The following is a 21,351-nucleotide window of genomic DNA, read 5'->3' on the forward strand; positions in this document are numbered from 1 at the left end:
ATATTGTGTTTCATTAAGTTTGTATGGTATTTTGGGTGCGTGTTTCTTGTTCATTGTATATCCTTAGAGCTTTTTTTCAGGCTATTGTAATTTGTATGGTTTCTGTATTTAAAACGTAATTTGTTTATCATGTCTTGGATGTAAAAGTTTCTTGTGGCCTTTCCAAAGTGATTATTGTATTTATATATGATATTAGTTGTCAGAAGTCTTGACAACTTATTATACGATAAGTATTTCTGACTCTCCTGTAGTTGGCATCGAAATAAGGTTTTAGCAAAGCTGCACAGTGACATAAGTGTTTTGCTGTCAGTATTTCGTGTTCGGACATTGCAGCGTATATAGAGTCGTTATTGTCTCTTTGTTCCCAAAAGATCAGTTTTATCATTTTGTACTGTAACAACATTAATCTATTTAATTTGTAGGGTGCACAGAAAGTATACATTGTTATAGCGTATCTTAGTATATTTTGGCATAGTGCTTTGTATATTAGTGTTTTTAGGCGTATGGGAACTATGTCTTTTAACCTGTGGACTTTGCCACTTATTGTTCGAAGTTTGTTGTGTAGATGGTTTATGTGGCTATTCCAGTTCTTATCTGAATCGAAGTAAATTCCAAGGTATCGTATTGTTTCAACCTCAGTGATTGTAGTGGTTTTACTGTTCTGTGTGTTTTATGTTGGAGAGTGGATATTGGATGGTTATATATTTGTTATCAACTGGTCGATCCAGTGAATTTCTGAATATCATTAATTTTGTCTTATCTGAATTTAGGTGTATGGAGTTTTTGGTGAGCCAGTCTATGAGCAGATTTATGTCATGTTGCATATTTGTTTGGGCTATGCTTGCGTTATTATGGATGGATATTATAGCTGTATCATCTGCATATTGGAAGATCTTACCTTTGAGAGGTAGCTGATTAATATCGTGCATGCAATTTTGTTTTGGGTTGGGGAGAGTACAGGTCCCTATGGTACTCCTTCCGGTTACTGGTAGCTCTCTACTTCGGTTTGACCCGATTCGTGTGATGTGCTTTCTATTTTTTAGATAGAATTTCTATTTGAATATATTATATTTTTAATGCATATATTAATAATAATAATAATAATAATAATAATAATAATAATAATAATAATAATAATAATAATAATATGCTAATTGTTCTGGTGGCGTTTCTGCTGTCTTCCTTGAAGCTTGTGCTGAGCTACTCTGCAGAAGATATTAGATGGTAGTGGTGGTGGTGGTTTCGTTGTTTTGTTTCAGTACCCACGATAAGTCAGGTGCCACAAACACACGTGTGTGTGTGTGTGTGTGTGTGTGTGTGTGTGTGTGTGTGTGTGTGTGTGTGTGTGTGTGTGTGTGTGAGAGAGAGAGAGAGAGAGAGAGAGAGAGAGAGAGAATTTTGTTCTAGTTTAGCTTGCAGAAGCGAGTACACGCACCCACATGCAACTATTGCATGTGCACGCTTTGACCCGTTTGAAAGTGGTGAGGGACGTGGTTGTGTCATTGTATAGTTGTCTGAGAGAACATCATTATGTTTTTGTTTTTTTATTTCCCTCTAATTTCCTTTCGTTTTCATTTCTTTTGTATATCCAAGTATGTTTTGTGTTATTAATGGATTCTGTCTAGTTTGAGTCATATATTTTTATTTTCCTTATTACTTGGTTATGTATTTTATTAAATGTGAATTTAAGATTAGTATAAAGTATATGAGCAGAATATCACGAGGCTGTTTTCATACATAGTCTGCATTTCTGATTTTTCCACTTGCGCTGTTAACGTTTACAATTCTTTTGATATATTATAGACTCAGTGCATTTTAAAGGTGTCGATTTATTATGCAGCTGTAGTGTGGTGACAATATTCTGCTGGATTCCATGTTATAACGGAAGCTATATAGCAAGCTTAAAAAACGAGTTATACTAGTCTAATATGGGAGGCGAAATTACGAGATAGGTTTGTTTATGCTCTACTTGTCTAATATTCTTTCCATAATTGTGCATGGATGCCTAAATCATCTTTCATGTCTCAAAAAAAGCGTCTGTTTTGTGATGATGATGTTGTTGTGTGGTTGTATTGTTTGATTTGAATTTTAATATTCCTTTTTGAACAATCAGTTGCCTGATATTGTGTACCTACTTGCAAGGAAGTCTTAATCATTTGCCAGTCCTACGTAGAAGTAGCTGTGTTTCTTGGCGGTGATGGTAGCTTAGTTTATTTTCTTTTATCTTTGAGAATAGATTTTAATATGTATGTTTCTGATCTAATTGCCTGAAATTATTCTGGTAGTTGCAAACTGGAGTGGAACCATTTCCACGTGTCTAGCATTGAAGTGACTATATTTCTTGTTGGTGATGATTTATTTTATAAATCATGTGTTCTTTATATGAAGGAGGTGAATCATTTTCATTTCTGAAATATTAGCTGCTCTTTTGAAGTGTTTGAAAAATCGTTATATTCTCTGATTAAGGATAGGGAGTGCAATTGAAGTTATTACATTATGAGAATGATTAGGAAGGATTCATATTAAATTGCATAATTTAGAGTATTGTGATAAACACCTATGACTCCTCAGCCCAAAGAAATTTATGGAATTTTTGTTTTCTATTTTTGTATTCCATGCTAATTATATTAGATTTTCTAAAGTAGTGCTCCTGTGTTTTTCTGCGTACGTTGGAGTGGGCAGTTGCTTTCAGTTTGCATTCTTGTTTGCCGCTAGAATATGGTCTTTCAGACTTCTTCTAGTGAAATAAATAATGAATTCTAGTAGTCGTTTCGTTTGTCATTATAATAGCCGATTAACAAAAGGGATGTTTGTAGTTGTGAGTGGTACACCAATTTGTTTGTGCAGTCAACTGCACTAGAGAGTTTAAATCTTCAAACATTTTTCTTGATACGAACTCTATTTACAAATAAACACTTAAGACTGTCTGTTTATATTTTCAGTTCTTTATTCTCTTAATTTAATTTTCAAAATTCACCTTGAAAACGTGAGAAAATTCACTTAATTTTCTCAGGTTTTCCTACATTTCTGTTGCTAGTAATGGTTTCAATTTTATATCACACACAGTTCCAAGCACGCCTGTGCTGTCATAATTCTACTCTATGTTGTTGTTGTGCTTGTATTCCTGAAATATATTTGTTCAGTGTTGTAATATGTGATCTCCGTATCTTGCCACTGATTACCACTTGTAATCAGTGGTAAGATACGGAAGGGAATTTTTGTTTGCTGCCTTTTGTTTCATTTGCAGTTATAATTTTCGTTTCATTTTTCCCATTGAAGAAATCGCCATTCTGTGCATTTGATTAGTTCTTTTGCTTTCTGTTTGGTTTCAGAGATCCTGGGGCGCTGATAATTTAGTGTTAGTGTCTATCGATAGCCACCATGACTCATCTCACTCAAAACGCAACGATTCACTGGACCTTTTTGAGCTCACTGTTTGCATGTATGTGACCTAAACTGTTTTGACGAGATGCATACCAGACAATAGCTGAGATTGTGGAATAACATGGCAGCTGCTTCACTATACTAGCCTTCAATTGTGGAATATGAAAAAGATGGTATTTAATATCCTATGCTAGTTATTCAGATCTGTTGATAAAGTGAAAGGCGTGCACTTTGTCCAGTGATTGTATTCATAGATTAATTATAACATATTACCAACGATAACTTGATTTTAATGAGAGTATGAATGCTTGTCGACATACGAGGGTGTGTTGAAAGGTTGCGATAATCACCATGAAGGAAATGAGGTAGAACCACGTAACTTACATATATTCTACACATTCCTTACGAAGTGTTATACAAACGCTGCTGTATCATTTGCAATCCTCTGAGGGAAAAACAAAAAGTCTTTCCCTTTTAGCACAAACCAGCGATTTTTGTTCTAGGTGTTTATCAGAACTTTTCAGTCCCTCCTCTCGTACTCCTATAGAGCAGACAGTGCCGCAGACCATGATCACATTATTTATTATTGTTATTTATTATATACAAACTAAAACTAATTTCTTTGATATTGTACTTATCCATCATTATAAGCTTAATGCGATGCTATACTCATCCAACATATTGATGTTAGAATTCACACATCTTCTATACTGTTTTATATGATCAAAGGCGAATTTTAAATTGTCAATATTTCAGTTATATTAGCATCATCTGCAATGCTGTTTACGACAAAATTAAGATATTCAAAGAACTCTTACAAATGATGATATTTTTTTAGCGAGCTAATAAATCTGTCCAATGTTATGCACGTTTATAATGCGTCACATCATTTTTGGTTAATGCACTCTCAACATATAATTTCATTTATTTATTGAGGAATCTATTCCTTAAAGAAATTCCTGTGGAATAATATGCCTGACAGTTATTTATTTTAATCATTCGATTGCATAACCAAAAAATATATCTAAAAATCACTAAACAAGAAACATAAGGAACATATTAAACATAAAATTCCAGCCTACTACTGAGACCAAGTTTTGTCCTTTCCATAGAAAACATGTTAAGAGGAAATGTAGGAGTGCTGTTTGCTGCAGGGAGTGGCACAACTACAACAACGATTGAGTGGTGCCTTTTAATCATGGCAACGTATCCCAATATCCAGCGACGTGTTCAGAATGAAATAGATGAAATTGCGGGTAAGGAAAGATGCCATCTTGGGATGACCATCTCCATCTTCCCTACACTCAAGCAATATTACTGGAAATATCCAGATGGCAAACAGTTGTTCCACTGAATCTACAAAGGGTGTGAGTATTTAATGAGAATACAGAACTATTTCACAATTTTAAAAATTTCAATGTTATTCTATACAAATATTATAAAAAAATATATATTTTATAGGAGATATTTGTATAAAAAGATACACTAGAACTTTCATGCATACATGAAAGTTCCAAGTGTCTTTAACTAGCAGAGATTTTATTGTTGTTAGGCACTATTAAGAAAGCCGTGTGATATATCCTAAACACAATAGTGCCGGCCTACCAAATAACTCTGAATTCATATTATGACATTTTTTCTTGACCACTAGTATTAATAAATTAAAGACTTAATTCGATATGTTAGTCAAGTAAATAATTGTTTAATATCCGACATGTTTCATTGACTAATATCTGTCAGCATTTTTAGGGATACAATGGAAAGTAACAGAAACTAGGAAACTAACCGACAATTCTAAAAAATTTTAGAATTGTCGGTTAGTTTCCTAGTTTTTGACTAACATATTGAATTAAGTCTTAATTTATTAACTCTGAATTCAATTTAACTATGAACTAAATATGAATTAGAGGAAAAAGTTAAAGACTTTGACTAGGCTGTGTACTTGAGCAAGATACTGTATATTCTTCCAAAACTGCTGCCAGCAAGAGATTAGGAAGCCACTATTCACAATGCTTGAATTTTCGTAGAAGAACAATAACTCATAGAATGCCATGTAGTGTATTTAAAAATTTTAAGAACGTTTTTCTGTATAATTTCCAGAGGAACATTAAACAGACTAAAGAACTATCTAAGACCAATACCAGAAGACAAATGCAACATTCAGACATCTGCATTTACTATCCTTGTTCCCCCTCCCCCCTCTTCTCTTATGTTAAGACAGCCGGTTTGGTCAGGCCGAGTGATAATCGTGAGAATATCTGCTCTTTAACCAGCACACTGTGTATTCAAATGTCATTAGGAATGGATTTTTTGGATTGTCTAAATTAGGTGGGAGATGGAGTTTATTGCACTTTGGGAGACGATCACTCTGCTTATTTGAAATCTGAATTGGAAAGAAAAGTCCCCAGTTCGATGTATGCGGTCTGTACATGGTTTGCTGATTATACACAACCTTGATTTCTTTCATGGTATTCATTTTAAGATTTTGTTACAACGTTTCGTGGGTGAGATTCACAAAAAGCGAAACCCATCCAACTTTTCTTGGGGATTCTTTCAAAATCAGAAAGAGTTTATGAGATTATGTAAGAAAGTTAATCTTCAATCTTCATTCAATTTTTATAAAATCTAAAACAAATTCATTTCAAGTCTCTCACACACTGAAGGTCTAAGCTCTAGAATAAACAGCTAATGAGTACTTCGCTTCAGTATCACTAGACGGAGTGAATAATCTTAGCAACCTTCCAATGATACTCTGCACACTTACCGGACACATATATGCTTAAGCTTTCTTGCATTTACTTGTAAAAAGATTGAGCTGATGTGTCTATTTAATGGAACATTTATCATCACTCACTTCACTGACTTGCTAATGTTATTTAGACGTTTTGGTTACTGTTTAGATTGATTGCTTTCGACCTCCATCTCTTATTTCGTTAGCAACTTACCTCACCTGCTCTTAAGCAGAACATATCTATCCGGAAAGGTATAGAAATAGCGAGGTCCAGGATAAACTGAATGTCTTCATCATTTTTATAAATGATTATAGATGTTTATCATCAGCAAATACTTGCTAGAAATGTTTTTTTATATTTACCCATTTACAGAGCTGCTGAAGATACGACTTTAGGTGGTTATAATATTCCTAAAGGAAGTATGGTTATCATTAATTTTTGGGCTATACATCATGATCCCAGATATTGGAAAAATCCAGAAATCTTCAAGCCAGAGAGGTTTTTATCTTCAGATGGGAAAACAGTGACGAATCCAGAATATCTGATTCCATTTTCTATGGGTAAGTCAATTATTCAAGTTAAACAACTTTTCTGTTTTGTTTTTTTTAGAATCGAAATTTCATGTTACCATGTAATATGTAATAATATATATTCACCTCAAATTTGTTCATTTGATTAGTAATATTTTATTCGACTGTCAACTAATTAATTATGCGGAGGCAACCAAAACTACTGTCGAATATTGCTTAATATATTAGACACCAAATCTAGCATTTATTAAACATTTTTACTTCCTTGACCTGGCTCCCGCTGGTAGGACCTCAATATAGATCGACAGAAGTAAGGGTAGTGGGTCATTCTAGTTTTGCATAATGTTTCTGGACTCTGGAATACTGAGGCAATTGCTTTGATGTCAACATTTTCCATATACCAGTGGTGTTCAATCTTTTTTACTTTTCGGCGTTTTGTTATTCAGCGATCTACTCTCTAATACAGATCGCGTTCCCCCAACCTGATATCTGATTACGCACAAATAAGCAACTAAAAAAAAACACAACTCTAAACTTCATTTGTGTATTTAAAAATTTATTTATCACTTTTAATTATTTTAATACAAAAAAACAAATATATTGTAATAAAATATTTATTTCTCTATTTTGGAAAACCAAAGTTAGAAAAAAAAAACAACAGATTGATTACAAACTCATACGTTACAGGAAATGCTGGTTGATTAAAAAAAAAGTTAATGTGAAATTTGGCATTGTTTGGACCTCGCAATATTTTCATAGTTAAGTTGATATGAAGAAGTGGCCAATCGCAGATAATCATCCAAATGATCATTTGTAATTTTTTTTCTTAATTGATGTTTTATGACGGTCATATTTGAAAAAGCGGATTCTGACAAGTACAGTATGTCGATCCGAAACACGACAGAATGTTTCGCTCAATATCAGTTAATATTGGGAATTTTTCATGTGCATACTTCCAAATGACTTCATTGTTTATTGATTTTAAATGTAAACTATTCTGAATGATTATTATCTCAAGTTCTACTTCAGCTTGGTTTATATCAAACAGCCCACTAATGTTATTTGAAATTTCTGTGATGTTCAAGTTTTATTGAAATGGATTATTGATAAAAGATACAATCTTTTCAGTTTTATTAAAATCTTTAAATCTTGAATTTATTTCTTCCTCAACTAATTCCATTTCAGCAATAAATTCTTTTAAATCATAGTGAACCATTTCTTGTTTTGTTCAAAAAAGTTTAATAAATATGGGAGATGTCTAAATTCGCGGTCATTTTCCTTTAATAAAAGTAAGTATTGTTGGAAAGTTTTTATTGAACTTAACATGTCAATTAAATTTTTATCTCTGCCTTGTAACTCTAAATTTCAATTTCTTAATTTCGTACAGAAATCTACTAAAATGATAAGTGTAACAACCATCTTTTATCACTCAATTGTGGATAAATATCTCCTTTTTCATAAAGAAAATTTTTTATATTGTTAATTAACAAGAAATCTTTCTAAAAATTCACTTCTGCTGAGCCAGCGAACATTATTGTATAACAGAAGTTCCGTATCATCATCTACCTGTAATTTAATTTACAATTTTAAATGTAATATCAAAAACAACTTTTGTGTTTAATCCTTTACTACACAGTACTTGTTGGTGAATAATGCAGTGGTACGTTAAAGAATCTGGATATTTGTCATCGTTTTTACATAATGAAATGAAGCCTGATTTATTACCTATCATTGCAGGAGCACCATCAGTAGTAATAGACACAAGTTTAAAAAGCGGAAGTTTGTCTTGTTTCACAAATTCATCAAATGACGAAAAGAATGCCTTCTCCCCTAGTTCTTCCCAATAATGGTATAATTTTCAAAAGTTCTTTACTTGAATAATCTTGAAATACCTTGCGAATAAATACCATTAACTGAGCAATATCAGTGAAGTCGTTTGATTCATCAAATTGTAATGAAAATGCAACACTATGGTGAATGTCTGATATTAACCTGGCCTGGAAACTTTTCTCCGGCAATTGGAACTCTTCCTTTCTCAATTTGAAACCTTGTCTGCGGCCTAGAAGTAGTCTCTCTAGCGACGTCTCGAACCGAGAAGCTCCTTTCTGGAAGTTGGAAACTCCTCTCTCAAGCAACATGGATCCGGGCAGTCTCTCTCTCTCTCTCTCTCTGACGGCGACTCTGGGCCGGGCGTTTTCTTCATTGAGAGCAATTCTGGAATCGGGACCTCTTCTGTTTGCTTCAGTCCCTTTTTATTAGGCCTCCTCTGAGACCTCGCATGAAGTTTGGTAACCCTCAAAGAATCGGTATGAGTCTTTCATCTTAAGTTTAAAATTCGGCACGCCTTTTATTCTATTCCGCTTTCTTTTGATTGTAAGTTTCCGGCCATCGGAAAGTTGATTGAACATTTTCTGACTGACTTCGGAGATGTTTACACTTAGAGCCTGCAAGCCTTTCTCATACATACAAGTTTCAATAACAATCTTTCTAATGCACCATGTACAGCTTCGGTGACAAAAACATTGCCTTTGTTTTTAACACTCTAACATATTCTTATTAAAGCAGTATATACAGTTATCTTCAAAAGAGTTATTTACAAAAACATCTAATACAAACTATACCGAGACAAACAAAGTTTATTTTTTTTACAATATTCTCATGGGACTTGACCTAAGTAAAAAATCGATGTAATGTGCTTTGAAATATTGAATATTTAAGCTACAATCGACTTTTTATACACTTTGCATATAATCGTATTCACTCCGCTCGCTGTTTGACTTCCACTGATCCAAATTAATTCATTTACCCGGACTTATAAGAAAATTACTGATTTGACAATTTTAACGAAAAATAAATAAACAATAGCAATACACTTAAAGCGAAATAAAAATAATACAAAATAATGATGAATAAAATATTATGTTTTCAGTTTTAATTAAATTTGTAAGCAAGGAGGAATACACAAGAGATCGACCAAAAATCACTCCGCGATCGATCGGTCGATCACGATCGACGAGTTGAACACCCCTACCATATACTGTACATGTAGACTATTCGTGAAACCGTTCCCTTACGCTTGTAAAGGATTAAAATAAGAATATAACTTCTTATTGCGTATGAAATATTTTGTAACCCAGTGATATCTTTCTACATCTGTCTTCTATCTGAAGCATAAGTTAAAACTTTGTTTCTCTCTGCGAATATTTTGATATAAAGATATATAACTTATGCATCGATTTATCCTTACGAATGTATCTTCTTGGATCTAGACAGCGCATTATAATAATATTGGCCTTTGAGCATTCTGAGAGTAAAGAGTTTCTGCTAAGTGGCAAGTTTTGCCTGTCACTGGCTAGATCTACATCTAAATGTACTCAAGCCATTCAGAACAGGTGAGTTGCGTTTGGGGCGACTCTCTAGGAGTTCTCAATATTTTAAATCACTCAGAGTTTTTATAGATGAATACCCACCCTTTAATAGAAGATCTTGCTGGTTGAGGTTCTGCTCGTTGAACCCGAGGATGTATGGAAAAGGCTGTGTATTCAAACTGAGCAATGAGCTTAGAGTGACTTTTGGATGACTCTGTAAGGTTTAGAAGGATGATTTAAATCACTCAGATTTCCTGGATATGATGCTTGTCCTTTCGTAGGATATTGAAACCAACCTGGGTAACAGTCCTTCCCATAACCGTTCTGCATTATGGAATACAGAAATAACTGATGTGAAATCGGCAGTCTCTACTGTCTACTCGTATACTGATAAATTAGCCTGGAAAATACTTCGCAAACTTTGTTTGCTGAATTTTGAGTAAATTGTCAAAACAAGAATATAAGATCTTGTAAAGCATAAATTAACAAACAGATCGTTTCTTGACATTTATGTCATCACCTGTTTTTCTTCTTTGAAAATATCAGCTATAGGTTTTACTTTACGAGATTCAAACTATTTATGGTAGCAGCCAAAGAAAAATTATTGCTGAAATAGAACAGCTCAACACTGGTTTCAGAATACTGTATTGTAAACTCCTTACCTAGAAAGATATTCGATTTTACATTATTCCTGATCTTTGCTGTATACAGTATATTTATACGTTTCTTCTTAAACCTACTTTGTATTCATCATTGACTGATTTAACAGGAGTAATGGAACTCTGGTTTAGTTTACTCGAGTCACGATACAGCTTGCGGATAATCGAATGTTTTCTTTCTTCATCATCATCATCATCATCAAATTCCTGCTATGTACCCTCAAGGGGTGTACAGGATATGACAGTACTACATGAAAAAATTACATCATTACTAACTTCCTATCTACAATTTTCCTCCAAATCAGTCTGTTACTTGTCAAGACTCCAACATTATCAGATCTTATATTTCTATCATCTAAGGCACTTTGTACCATATCAATCCACCTATATCTTGGTCTTCCTCTGGGTCGTTTTCCTGCCAACCTGGCAGAGAACACTTGTTTTGCTAATCTTTCCTCTCCCATTCTATTTAAGTGACCATACCATCTGAGATTAGCTCTGCTAATGCATTCCTGGATGCTGACAATGTCAAGTTCTTTCCTAATATCCTCATTTTTAATATGATATTGCCATTGACGCCATCTGTTCACGCCTCTAATCTTTCTCAGGACTCTCATATCTGCGGTCTCTAGTCTTTGGTCAAGTGTTTTACTTCTGACCCAGCTCTCAGATCCATAAGTTAAAATTGGTTTGAACACAGTCTTGTATACAGCTAATTTAGTGTTCCGACTAATTTCTTTCTTATTCCATATGAATTTATTCAATTGACTTCCCACGATACCAGCTTTGCTGATTCTGTTGTCTATTTCTATATTTATTTTACCATCTTCAGTAAAAATTGTGCCTAAGTAGCTGAAATGTTTTACTTGTTCCACAGGTTCTCCATTCACAACACAGTTGACATTTTCAATGATTCTGCCTATTTTCATTGTCTTTGTCTTTTTATTGCTGACCTTCATACCATATCTATTACAACAACTATTCAATTTAGTCAGAGAATCTTGCAGACTTGTAGCGGATTTATTTAGAAGTATAACATCATCCGCATAAAGCAAAGAGCTGACATTAACATCTCCAATTTTGATATCAGGTTTAATACCACATTCCTTCATAATGTGATCCATATAGATAATGAATAACAGAGGGGATAATGTACATCCTTGTCTCACACCAGATTTAACATTAAACCATCTTCCTGTACTTCCTTCAATTCTAACTGCTGACTCACAACTCAAATAAAGACTAAGTATTGCTTGATATAATGCCCCATTGACACCATATAACTGCAGCATATTGAATAGCTTCTCTCTTGGCACCTTGTCATATGCCTTTTCCAAATCGACAAAACTTAAATACAGATCTTTGTTATATTCCCATGCTTTCTCGACTATTTGTCGTAAAGTGAAGATCTGATCCTGACAGCCTCTATTTGGCCTGAATCCAGCTTGTTCTTCACTAAGCTTTTCTTCCACAATTCTTCTCAACCGTTTCTCAAGTATACTTGCATAGATCTTGCCAGGAACACTCAGTAGGGAAATACCTCTGTAATTCTCACATTCAGTTTTATTTCCCTTTTTATATATGGGTACTATGAGAGCTCTACTCCAATCATCGGGAATTCGTCCCTCTGTCCAGGCTTTCTGAACTATGCAGTGCAGCCACTGTAAGACTCTTATACCACCATACTTCAGCATTTCTGGTCGAATATCATCTACTCCTGCTGCCTTTCCACATTTCAGGCCTTTGATGGCTTTTTCTACTTCAAGTATGGATATGTATTCCTGACTGCATGCCTGGTCAGTGTTTTTTATCACTGTGCTGTCATCACTGCTTGTTTCATTTAGCAGTTTTTCAAAGTAATTACTCCATACTTCAAGGATATCTTTTTCTCCTGTTTTCATTTCACCTTTATCATCTCTAATTCCTTTTACAGCACTCTTTCCTCCATTCCTAAGCTTCTTCAACAACCTCCAGAATATTTTGCCACCTTCTTGATATTTATTTTCTATATTCTCGCCAAAGTCCTCCCATGACTTTTGTTTAGCTAGTTTTACACACTGTTTAGCTTTCTTACATTTGTCTCTGTATTCTGTAAGAGTAAAAGCTGACTTATTTGCCAGGAACTTTTGATATGCTTTCTTCTTTTCCTTCACTGCCTCTTTAACTTGCTGTGTCCACCAGGGAGTTCTGATTTTTTTATCCTTGCACACAACCTCACCACATGCCTCTCTGGCAGAATCAATCAATGTTTCCTTCAGAGTTTGCCACTGAATCTCCAAGGTTTGATTCCTGTTCTCAAACTCTTTCATTTTCTTTTCAATAATATTTCTGTATTTTAGTCTACAGTTCACATCTGAGAGCTGCTCAACTTTTATTCGCTTTAAAACTTTCTTACATGTTATTCTTTTCAATATGAAATTCAATTTTATCCTGCTCAAGACTAAATAGTGATCACTTCCAATTTCAAATCCTCTGTACACTCTGGTGTCCTGCACCAGGGAGAAAACATCACTATCAACAATAACATAGTCAATGAGACTTTTCTTATTCCTAGCCTCTTCTCTCCATGTGAATTTGTGCACATTTTTATGTTGGAACATGGTGTTAGTAATAACCAGTCCATGTCCTGAGCAGAAATCCAACAGGTATTTGCCATTATTATTAGCTTTGCTCTTTTCTCCAAATTTTCCCAAAATATTTTTGTATGTCTTTTTGTGTTTTCTTTCTTTTTACGTTAATTTTCTGCCAGTTTTGCAGATTTGACTTCTGTGATTTGTTTTGGTAATTCTCCTCCATTTTTACTATAAAGAAACAAGTTTTAGGTTCAGGTTTTTTTTAATGAATATATGTTGCAATTTTGCAACGAAATTTGCAGTCATTGCTTATTTTAATTTTATTCCGTCTTGTGGGCAATTTTTTATTTAATGTATAACTCAAATATATCACTTACGATAATAAAGTATGTTTTTTGTTCATTATGCGAAAAATCTAAGCATTACTTTGATACCAGGTAAGTAGAGAATATTCTATACATTAAACTATGTTAAAGGAGGATTTTTTGTCTTCTTCATATTTCCTAATCAAGAAAAACTACAAGCATAAGAATAACAGCGTTTGTATGTAGCAGAAGGCCTCTTGCTACTAAGCCACTAAAAGCAAACACGTTGTTGTGGAATCAATAGATCAAATCCATCAGTACAAACAAAGAGCTTAGAAGTGTTCTCAAAAAAGTAGTATAATATGTACTGTATATGTAGTATGATATGTGCCTTAATATATTTTTAATAACAGCTAAGAGCATTTCGTATATTTTCTGACAAAATCTGTAAAAAATAATAATGTTTGACCTAAACGAAAATCAACGACAACTGAGTTATCAACATTTCTATCTAAATTCACTATTTTGTTAATTCACGAATATTTCTTTATTATTTAGGCAAAAGATCCTGTCCAGGTGAAAAAATGGCTCTTGTTTCGGTCTTTCTTTACTTTACAACACTTCTGCAACAATTTGATGTGAAATTACCACCAGGAGAAAAAGTTGATTTCGAGGGAAGACTTGCAATTACGCTACAACCATTGCGTAAAGAACTCTGCCTTACGAAAAGGGAATAAAACTATAATGCGTATTGGTGTTAAAATTGCAGATTAAAATGTGTTACGTTTTTATTGAGTTGTTGTTTTCTATAATCTGAAAGAAAAATAAAAGTAATTTAAAAGTGCTCGCATTTACAACACACCTGTGATATCAGCTGACTGCAAACAAAAAAAAATGACTAACACCTCTTTGAGTTACTTAGTTGCTGTTTAAATAAAAGAAGAATGAAATCTTCGAATATTAAAAAATTATCGGAAGTTGTATCTGAATATCTTAACATGCTTTCCTTTATCTTGTTGAACAAAATCGAACAAAAGTAAATATTTATATAAAATTCGAACAACACATTCACGGGGCGATGCCATGTTTATTGACATCACACTAGTATAAGACTACAAAATCTTTTCGATCTGGAAAATCTACACGTTCCATAATTCATAATAATGACATGACAGGTATACATATATCGTTAAAGCAATAAGACATTGTATTATGCACAAGAGAGCTAAGAAATGTGTGAAAAACATGCAGAAATTATGCAAAAGAAGAGGAAATGATACCTTTAAATGACACTCTTCAAAGTTGGTACCATCATTTTTCTAAAATCATTATTATTTCTACAAGAAACTGTCATGAACTCACTTTTCAACTGTGTTACCTTGAAATCTCCCTACATACTTCTAACGGAGAAATTCAAAAAGTATCGCATCACTTCACGATACTACATCCATACTCATCCCTTGCAACCGCATCAACAACTCCATCTCCTTCCTCATTCTCATAAACAGGCTCACATATGCCGCGAAGCTTTCACTTGACTTTTCGCTACAGTGCGTAGTACAAGGCGAGAGCATACATACAGTGGAGGGAGTGTCCCTTTATTTTTCTCACTCTAACTCATACAAAAATTCCGAGTTAGAAAATCGAATCGAATCTCAGCTACTCTGTAACCTCCAGGTATCTTGCAGCACACATATTTGTTCTGTCCTCCTAGTAAGCAAATTATCACATGTGCATGCATCTAACACCAGCAGCCACACAAACACACACATGTTCGTTTGCTGTGATAATTCCGCAGCGAAAGAACGTTCGCGAAGTTTTGGTATCACTGATGCCAGTCAATTCAGCATAGCTCGAGATCTATGTTACAATTCAACCTACAAGTTTTCGATAAGCTTGAAATCATGACCACTTATATGAACAGCAGTCAAGTTCATTAACACCCATCTCATCAAACCATTCTGTCGGACCTGGCTTTGTGGGTGGAAACATTATTAGTGTTGAATTAGTCTCTTCTACTGCTTTATAACTGGAAGCATAGAATTACTTAGAATGTCATCATAAAGCAGCAAGATTTCAAATCTAACTGGTTTCGCATCCGTCAAACTCAGACACGTCAGTTGCGTATGATTTCAAGAGAGTGATGGGTGATAAATTACTTGAGAGGACGTTATTCCTTTGTTCCAGTGTCCAATGCTTCGAGATTTCTACCACCTCTACCCGATGCGTGGCATTAGACTTGCAGATGTGGGTTTCCATTGTATCGGAATGGAAACCCATATTCTTTAGCTCTCGACGAACACTTGTGCTGTTACTATTGATGTTCCTTTCAGAGGCATGCTGGAACTCAGTAGCGAGTGTTACAATAGAGGAGGAGTTTTTACTTTACAATAATAACAGTCACAATTGAACTAGACAGCTTCAACAGGGCAGATTTCCCCAACAGTGTTGTTTGCAATGTGAATTTCTTTGAAAGTACATCGAAAGACACGGAGTTTTCAGAACGTTTTACCGTTTATGTTTGTCTATGAAGATTCTATAAATAGTTTTATATCTTTTTACACTTTTTGTATAAGTCCAAGAAATAATACCGCTCCAATTTTGTAAAGAACGTTTGGTTATTATTTCAGTTTCACTTTAGTATCTTTAAGTTTCTAGACATGACCACGAAGAAAAATTGTTGACTTTGTGCTCTTAAATTCGGGGAAGAATTGTAATTTAAAGTTCTTTTTCAGCCTCCTAATTATACTGATCATTGAACCTGATCATTTAGCTGATTGCTACACATATTTTGAACTTTGAAATCTCACCGAAACTCTTGTCAATTTCTCATTTTCCAAAAGCATGTCTATCTGTTATTTCAAATTTCTGTTTATCTCATTATAAATCTCGATAGCATATTGGCAGTGTGATATGCTACACAGATTTATAATGGATGTTGAGGTATCACTGAAATATCATTTACTTGTAACCATCCTGTTAGGTCAACGGTGTATGAAAATTATCTTTCCCACAGTCACTTCTGATTCAGATTTCAGTTAATATATGAACCATTATATATACATATAAACGCTCAGAAAACCATATAATACATATGGTTTTCTGAGCGTTTAATAAGTTCAACACCCTGCTGACAAGCGTCATGAAGCACTTTCGAAAATTTCCATGTTTGTTTTCTTTAGTGGGGGATTTTAAGTAGCTAACCCTTCAGATTATCCGCGATAATTACAGATGATCTATAAAATTTGAAATTTACAAATGTTAACTAATTTATATCTGGTGATATGCACTCCATAGATAAAGTATTTCGTTACTTAAAATTATACTTATTTGTATACAATTTTCTCAGCTGTAATTATTTCAGTATACAACAACTCTCATTACTTGGATTCACCACAAATAATTATCCAACATTTTTACACAAATAATTTTCCAGTAGCAAGAAGGGATATACCTAAAATGCTGCAGTTCACTAATTTAGTATTTAAGCAAATAACTAATTCATGAATAAATTAAATTATTTAAAGTTTTTAAAAGATTTCAAGTTCAAGGATCATCGTTAGAAATTTGATTTTTGTTGCTAATTTTTGCCCTAGGACTGGATCAACTTGATTGCTGAAACGATTTCAAATTAAAGAGATAAAGACGAATTCAAATGGTCTGAATAATTCCTCTCTCTCCCCATGAATCTGAATTAATGTTCACAATTTCTTTTAAAATTTATCAGAGCATTTAGTTCTACTTTTCAACAGAACCACAATCGCAAAATTAAGCAAAAACAACAGTATGATATTTATTACTTTAGTAGTTTAAAAATTGCTTTATGTTCAGTTGTAATTGTAATGAAGAATGATGAAGTTAAAGTGATACTGCGACGTACACACACCTTTTCATCGTTATTGCAACTTCTAACAGTTGTGAGAATAGGTCATAACAGATGCAGTAAAGGGTGTTTGTTTGTCATCCAACTATTATACACCGTACAACTTCCATTTTCTAATCTGATTGGTGATATTTTGTCCAAATAACTGATGAAATTTATACATCTTTATTAAAATTGAAAAGGAATGCCCTAAATAAACAACATTATTGAAGTATTCCGCAGTTACATTACTTAATCTTCGAAGACTACAAAAATCATGAAATGTCATATTCTTAGGTTTATAGCGAAAGTGTTACATCCTCTGTAATAAGTGATTATCATAGTCCGTTGCACATGTAATATCGTTCCCCGTCTATATAGGGGGAAAAAACTTCCACCGAGTCTTTTAAGTTTGCCTATAGTGAGATATTTTCCACCTCTCAAGAAAAGTCCCGTTTACATTTGGTCGAATTTTTCAAGAAATATGGATAGATGTTCAGGTATGAAAACTTTTAGATATAAGTAAACTAATTGAATTCAAGCCTTCGTAATGACTTTAAAATCAGTTTACTGTTTTAATGAAAATTCAACCCTAAACTTTGGTAATATCCTACCAGACTTTGATTGTTTAATTCATTTAGTAACCAAATAAAATTTAATTTCGATATTTGTAAACCGAAATGTTCGAGAAATGACTCTACGTTGAGTTTGTCTGCCTGATAAAGTTTTCATCGGAGTATATATTATGATTACTGATCGATTTTTCAAGTTGTATCTGAGAACAGTTTCGTTTTATGGTTGTTATTTGTGGTATGGATTTATGAGCACTGATTGGAAAAGAATTATTTCGTTTACATTGAAGTTATTAAAATATTCTATACACGTGCAAGCATTATCGAATTCAAAGAACGAGGAAAACAAATAATTGTTTTCCAAGAATAAAGAAAGGAAAACATTCACAGTCGAATAAATGCCACTCAACCTGAAACTTGGTACTGCATACAGTGGAGAGTTAGTTGGCGTGCTTTTCAAAGAGACAACAAAGGTAACTAGCTTTATGTTTAAATTACGTGTGTTCACTTCTCAGTATCACAGGCTAATCATCTTCGTTCATTAAAATGGTCCTTGCGTATTAGACGGGATTCAAATTATGTCAAATCAAAGAAAACGTTTGGGAAGAAAGGTTGTTTGATATACACCAGTATCGAAAACCTAAGACAGAACACCATTTATGAAGATTACACTGATAAATTAGAAAAACGCAGCTTGCGGTAATTTGTATAACTGACGATTCTGGGTAGAAAGAAGGTACACACAGAGTTTCAATTCGGGCATAAAGGGGTCAGGTGGTAGCACACAATAGGATGAAAGGGAAAAGGATGCGGTAAGCGCACTGATTTTGAAGGAAGATCGTTTCGCGAAGGAATAAATTTGTAAACGTGGATGTCTTGCAATGTCTCAAAGATATCAATAGATAATTTCACGCTGGGAAGAATTATTGGAAAGCTTGAAGAAGGCTGCAAAATTACTGATATCGGCAGAGAGTGTGGATTCTCTCATAGCGTTGTATGCAGGTTCTGAGTAGTGGTTTTTCAGACCTTTACTGAGAGGTCGCCCTCGCTCTAACAAGGAGCATGAATTCAGAATTTTGGTTATAACAGCAAAATGTAATCGACAGGTCAGCTCGCAAGTCGGCTTCATTCAAGCACAGGTTCGCGGATATCTCGACAAACTGTGGCAAGATGTCTGCAACAAGTACTGTAGGTCTATACGCCCGAAAGCATGTATTCTGCGTCCCTTTATTCACATTTCATCGTAGAGCACGTTTTCAGTGATATCCTACCATAAAAATTGGAGAACATAAGAATGGGCTAATGTATTCTTTACAGATGGGAGTCGTTTTAGTCTTTCCTCCTATTCTAGATGACACTTGTTCTGGCGTGAACGTAATACTGCTTACCATCGCGAGAATACCCTTGAAAGGGATAGATATGGCGGGTTATGGTGGTGGGAGGCATTATACTTAATGGAAGCACCGAGCTACAAGTGCTGGAAAAAGGAACTAAGATTGGTGAACGACATTGTAGCGAATCTCTTCAACATTATGATCGATTGTTCCATGGTTTTGGAAGAAGAATTAATTTTTATGGATGACAATGCAACACCACATCGTACACCAGCAGTGGAGATACTTTTGGAGACTGAGGATACTCATCGAATCAAGTCGCCAGCACGCTTCCCAGAACTCAACCCCATAGGACACATTTGGGAAGCAATATGAAGACGTATGACTGCTCAAAATTTCCTTCCAGAAAAGAAAACCAAGCCTAATGCTTGCTTTGAAGGAGGAGTGGGTCAGTTTGCCTCTATAACGGCTGAATCCTGGTGCTAAACATGCAGCTCTCACCATGTTGTGATAGCTGCATCGCGCATCAGGGTGGACATATTCCAAACTGAAATATCTCTCTGCATAATTTTCTCTAATCACTATATAATAATTCCTTAATTACCACCTTAGGGAATTTATAACTTTTCCAAACACGTATTGCAATTTAATTTGGAGGAAATTTATTACACATATTTTGTGTCATATAATTTATTAGTATGCTGGCAATAAATTTATGTTCACATTTGGCTGTGGTCACGAAAATGTTTATATAGAGGTAAAAATTTAATTCTTCCTTAGATTTCGACAGTATATTAATCCTAATGTCAAGAACCACTCTCATGTGTCCAGTTTTAGTGGTACTGCAGAAACAAGTATAAATGAAGTAAGAAATTCTCTCTGTGAATCACAAGGAAACAATTTTTGTTCTGAATCGATAAAAGAAATAGGTTTCAATGTTTCTGTAAAGGAAGTCTACATATAATTTCTCATTTATATTTAAGAAGAAAGCACCTTGAAATATCTGATAAGAGGATATTTGTCGTTCTTATTTTGAATTAGGAAAGCATTAAATTCATATTACAATATCCAGTTCATTGGATATTATAACGAGAATGTATATTTTTCTAATGAAATATTAGAAAAATCCTGTTATTAAATGGTATTTATCTGTAACTTGAAGCCGATCACTGTAGGACACCAGGAATGGGCCAGAGATGACACTTAATGAATATCTTGGAAACTGTCACTCTGCAGATAACCGCCTAAAACCGTGTCTATTGGATACTGAGAAAGGTGTAATAAGCAAATGACAATATGTTTATGCCGGAAACAAGTTGTGTTTTTTTTTCTTTCTTTCAATCAAATAGTGAGTTAGCAGGTCTCATGCATTACCCAACGTTTTATAAACCGCTTGTTTTTTAAATTCAAATTACCAGTTCTAATTTGTGTGATCTCTAATCACTAAAATATTAGGATACTTTAAGGGACCCAACTAAAATTTAAGGACTTTAAAACAAAAGTTACCAGACTCGTGTAAGTAGTATGATAACTTATATGTTGGTTTAGAAACCGGTGAAGGAAACTAACTGAAGTATTCAACAGCCAATGAAATGTCTGTTTGGATAACCTTTCTCTGTTAGCACGAAATATTAGTAAAATAGTGGAGTTGATATTTGCACTGAATTTCACAATCTCCTTTCATACTATTTTTTAATCATTAGTATGTATGTTACGGTTAAAGAGATAAATCCGGTTATTATTAATAATTACCGGTTAAACTGAATAATTTACAAGAATTAATTACTTTAACTGGTTAAAGTGAATAATTCCTAGAGGAATCTGGTAAATGTAATAAAACCATTTTATTGGTTTTATATAAAGGTTTCATTCTCAATAGAAATTATAACAGCTTAAGTTAGGTTAGTTTATAATAAAAAAAGTAAGGAAAGTACTTCTTTCGCACTCATTGAAATCAGAAATCATTATAAACTAATCTAACCAAACCTATCCAAACTAACCTAACCTTTATTGGTTAGGTTAGTTTATGTTA

At 33.9% G+C, this 21,351-nt stretch overlaps 1 protein-coding gene across 1 annotated transcript in view; it reads left to right on the forward strand.

The window, feature by feature from the left end:
• LOC150101518 (cytochrome P450 2J2-like) overlaps positions 1 to 21,351 on the forward strand; it is a 64,198-nt gene that overhangs the window by 12,651 nt on the left and 30,196 nt on the right. Inside the window, exons 6-7 of the mRNA XM_090400821.1 lie at positions 6,489 to 6,676; positions 14,110 to 14,256. Of these exons, the coding sequence (XP_090256947.1) occupies positions 6,489 to 6,676; positions 14,110 to 14,256 (335 nt within the window). The remainder of the gene's footprint in view (positions 1 to 6,488; positions 6,677 to 14,109; positions 14,257 to 21,351) is intronic.

Source organism: Typopeltis vanoorti, chromosome 11 (genome assembly GCF_054136105.1).
Source record: "Typopeltis vanoorti isolate ZY-2024b chromosome 11, IOZ_Tvanoo_1.0, whole genome shotgun sequence".
In the NCBI taxonomy this organism is placed as follows: Eukaryota; Metazoa; Arthropoda; class Arachnida; order Uropygi; family Thelyphonidae; genus Typopeltis; species Typopeltis vanoorti.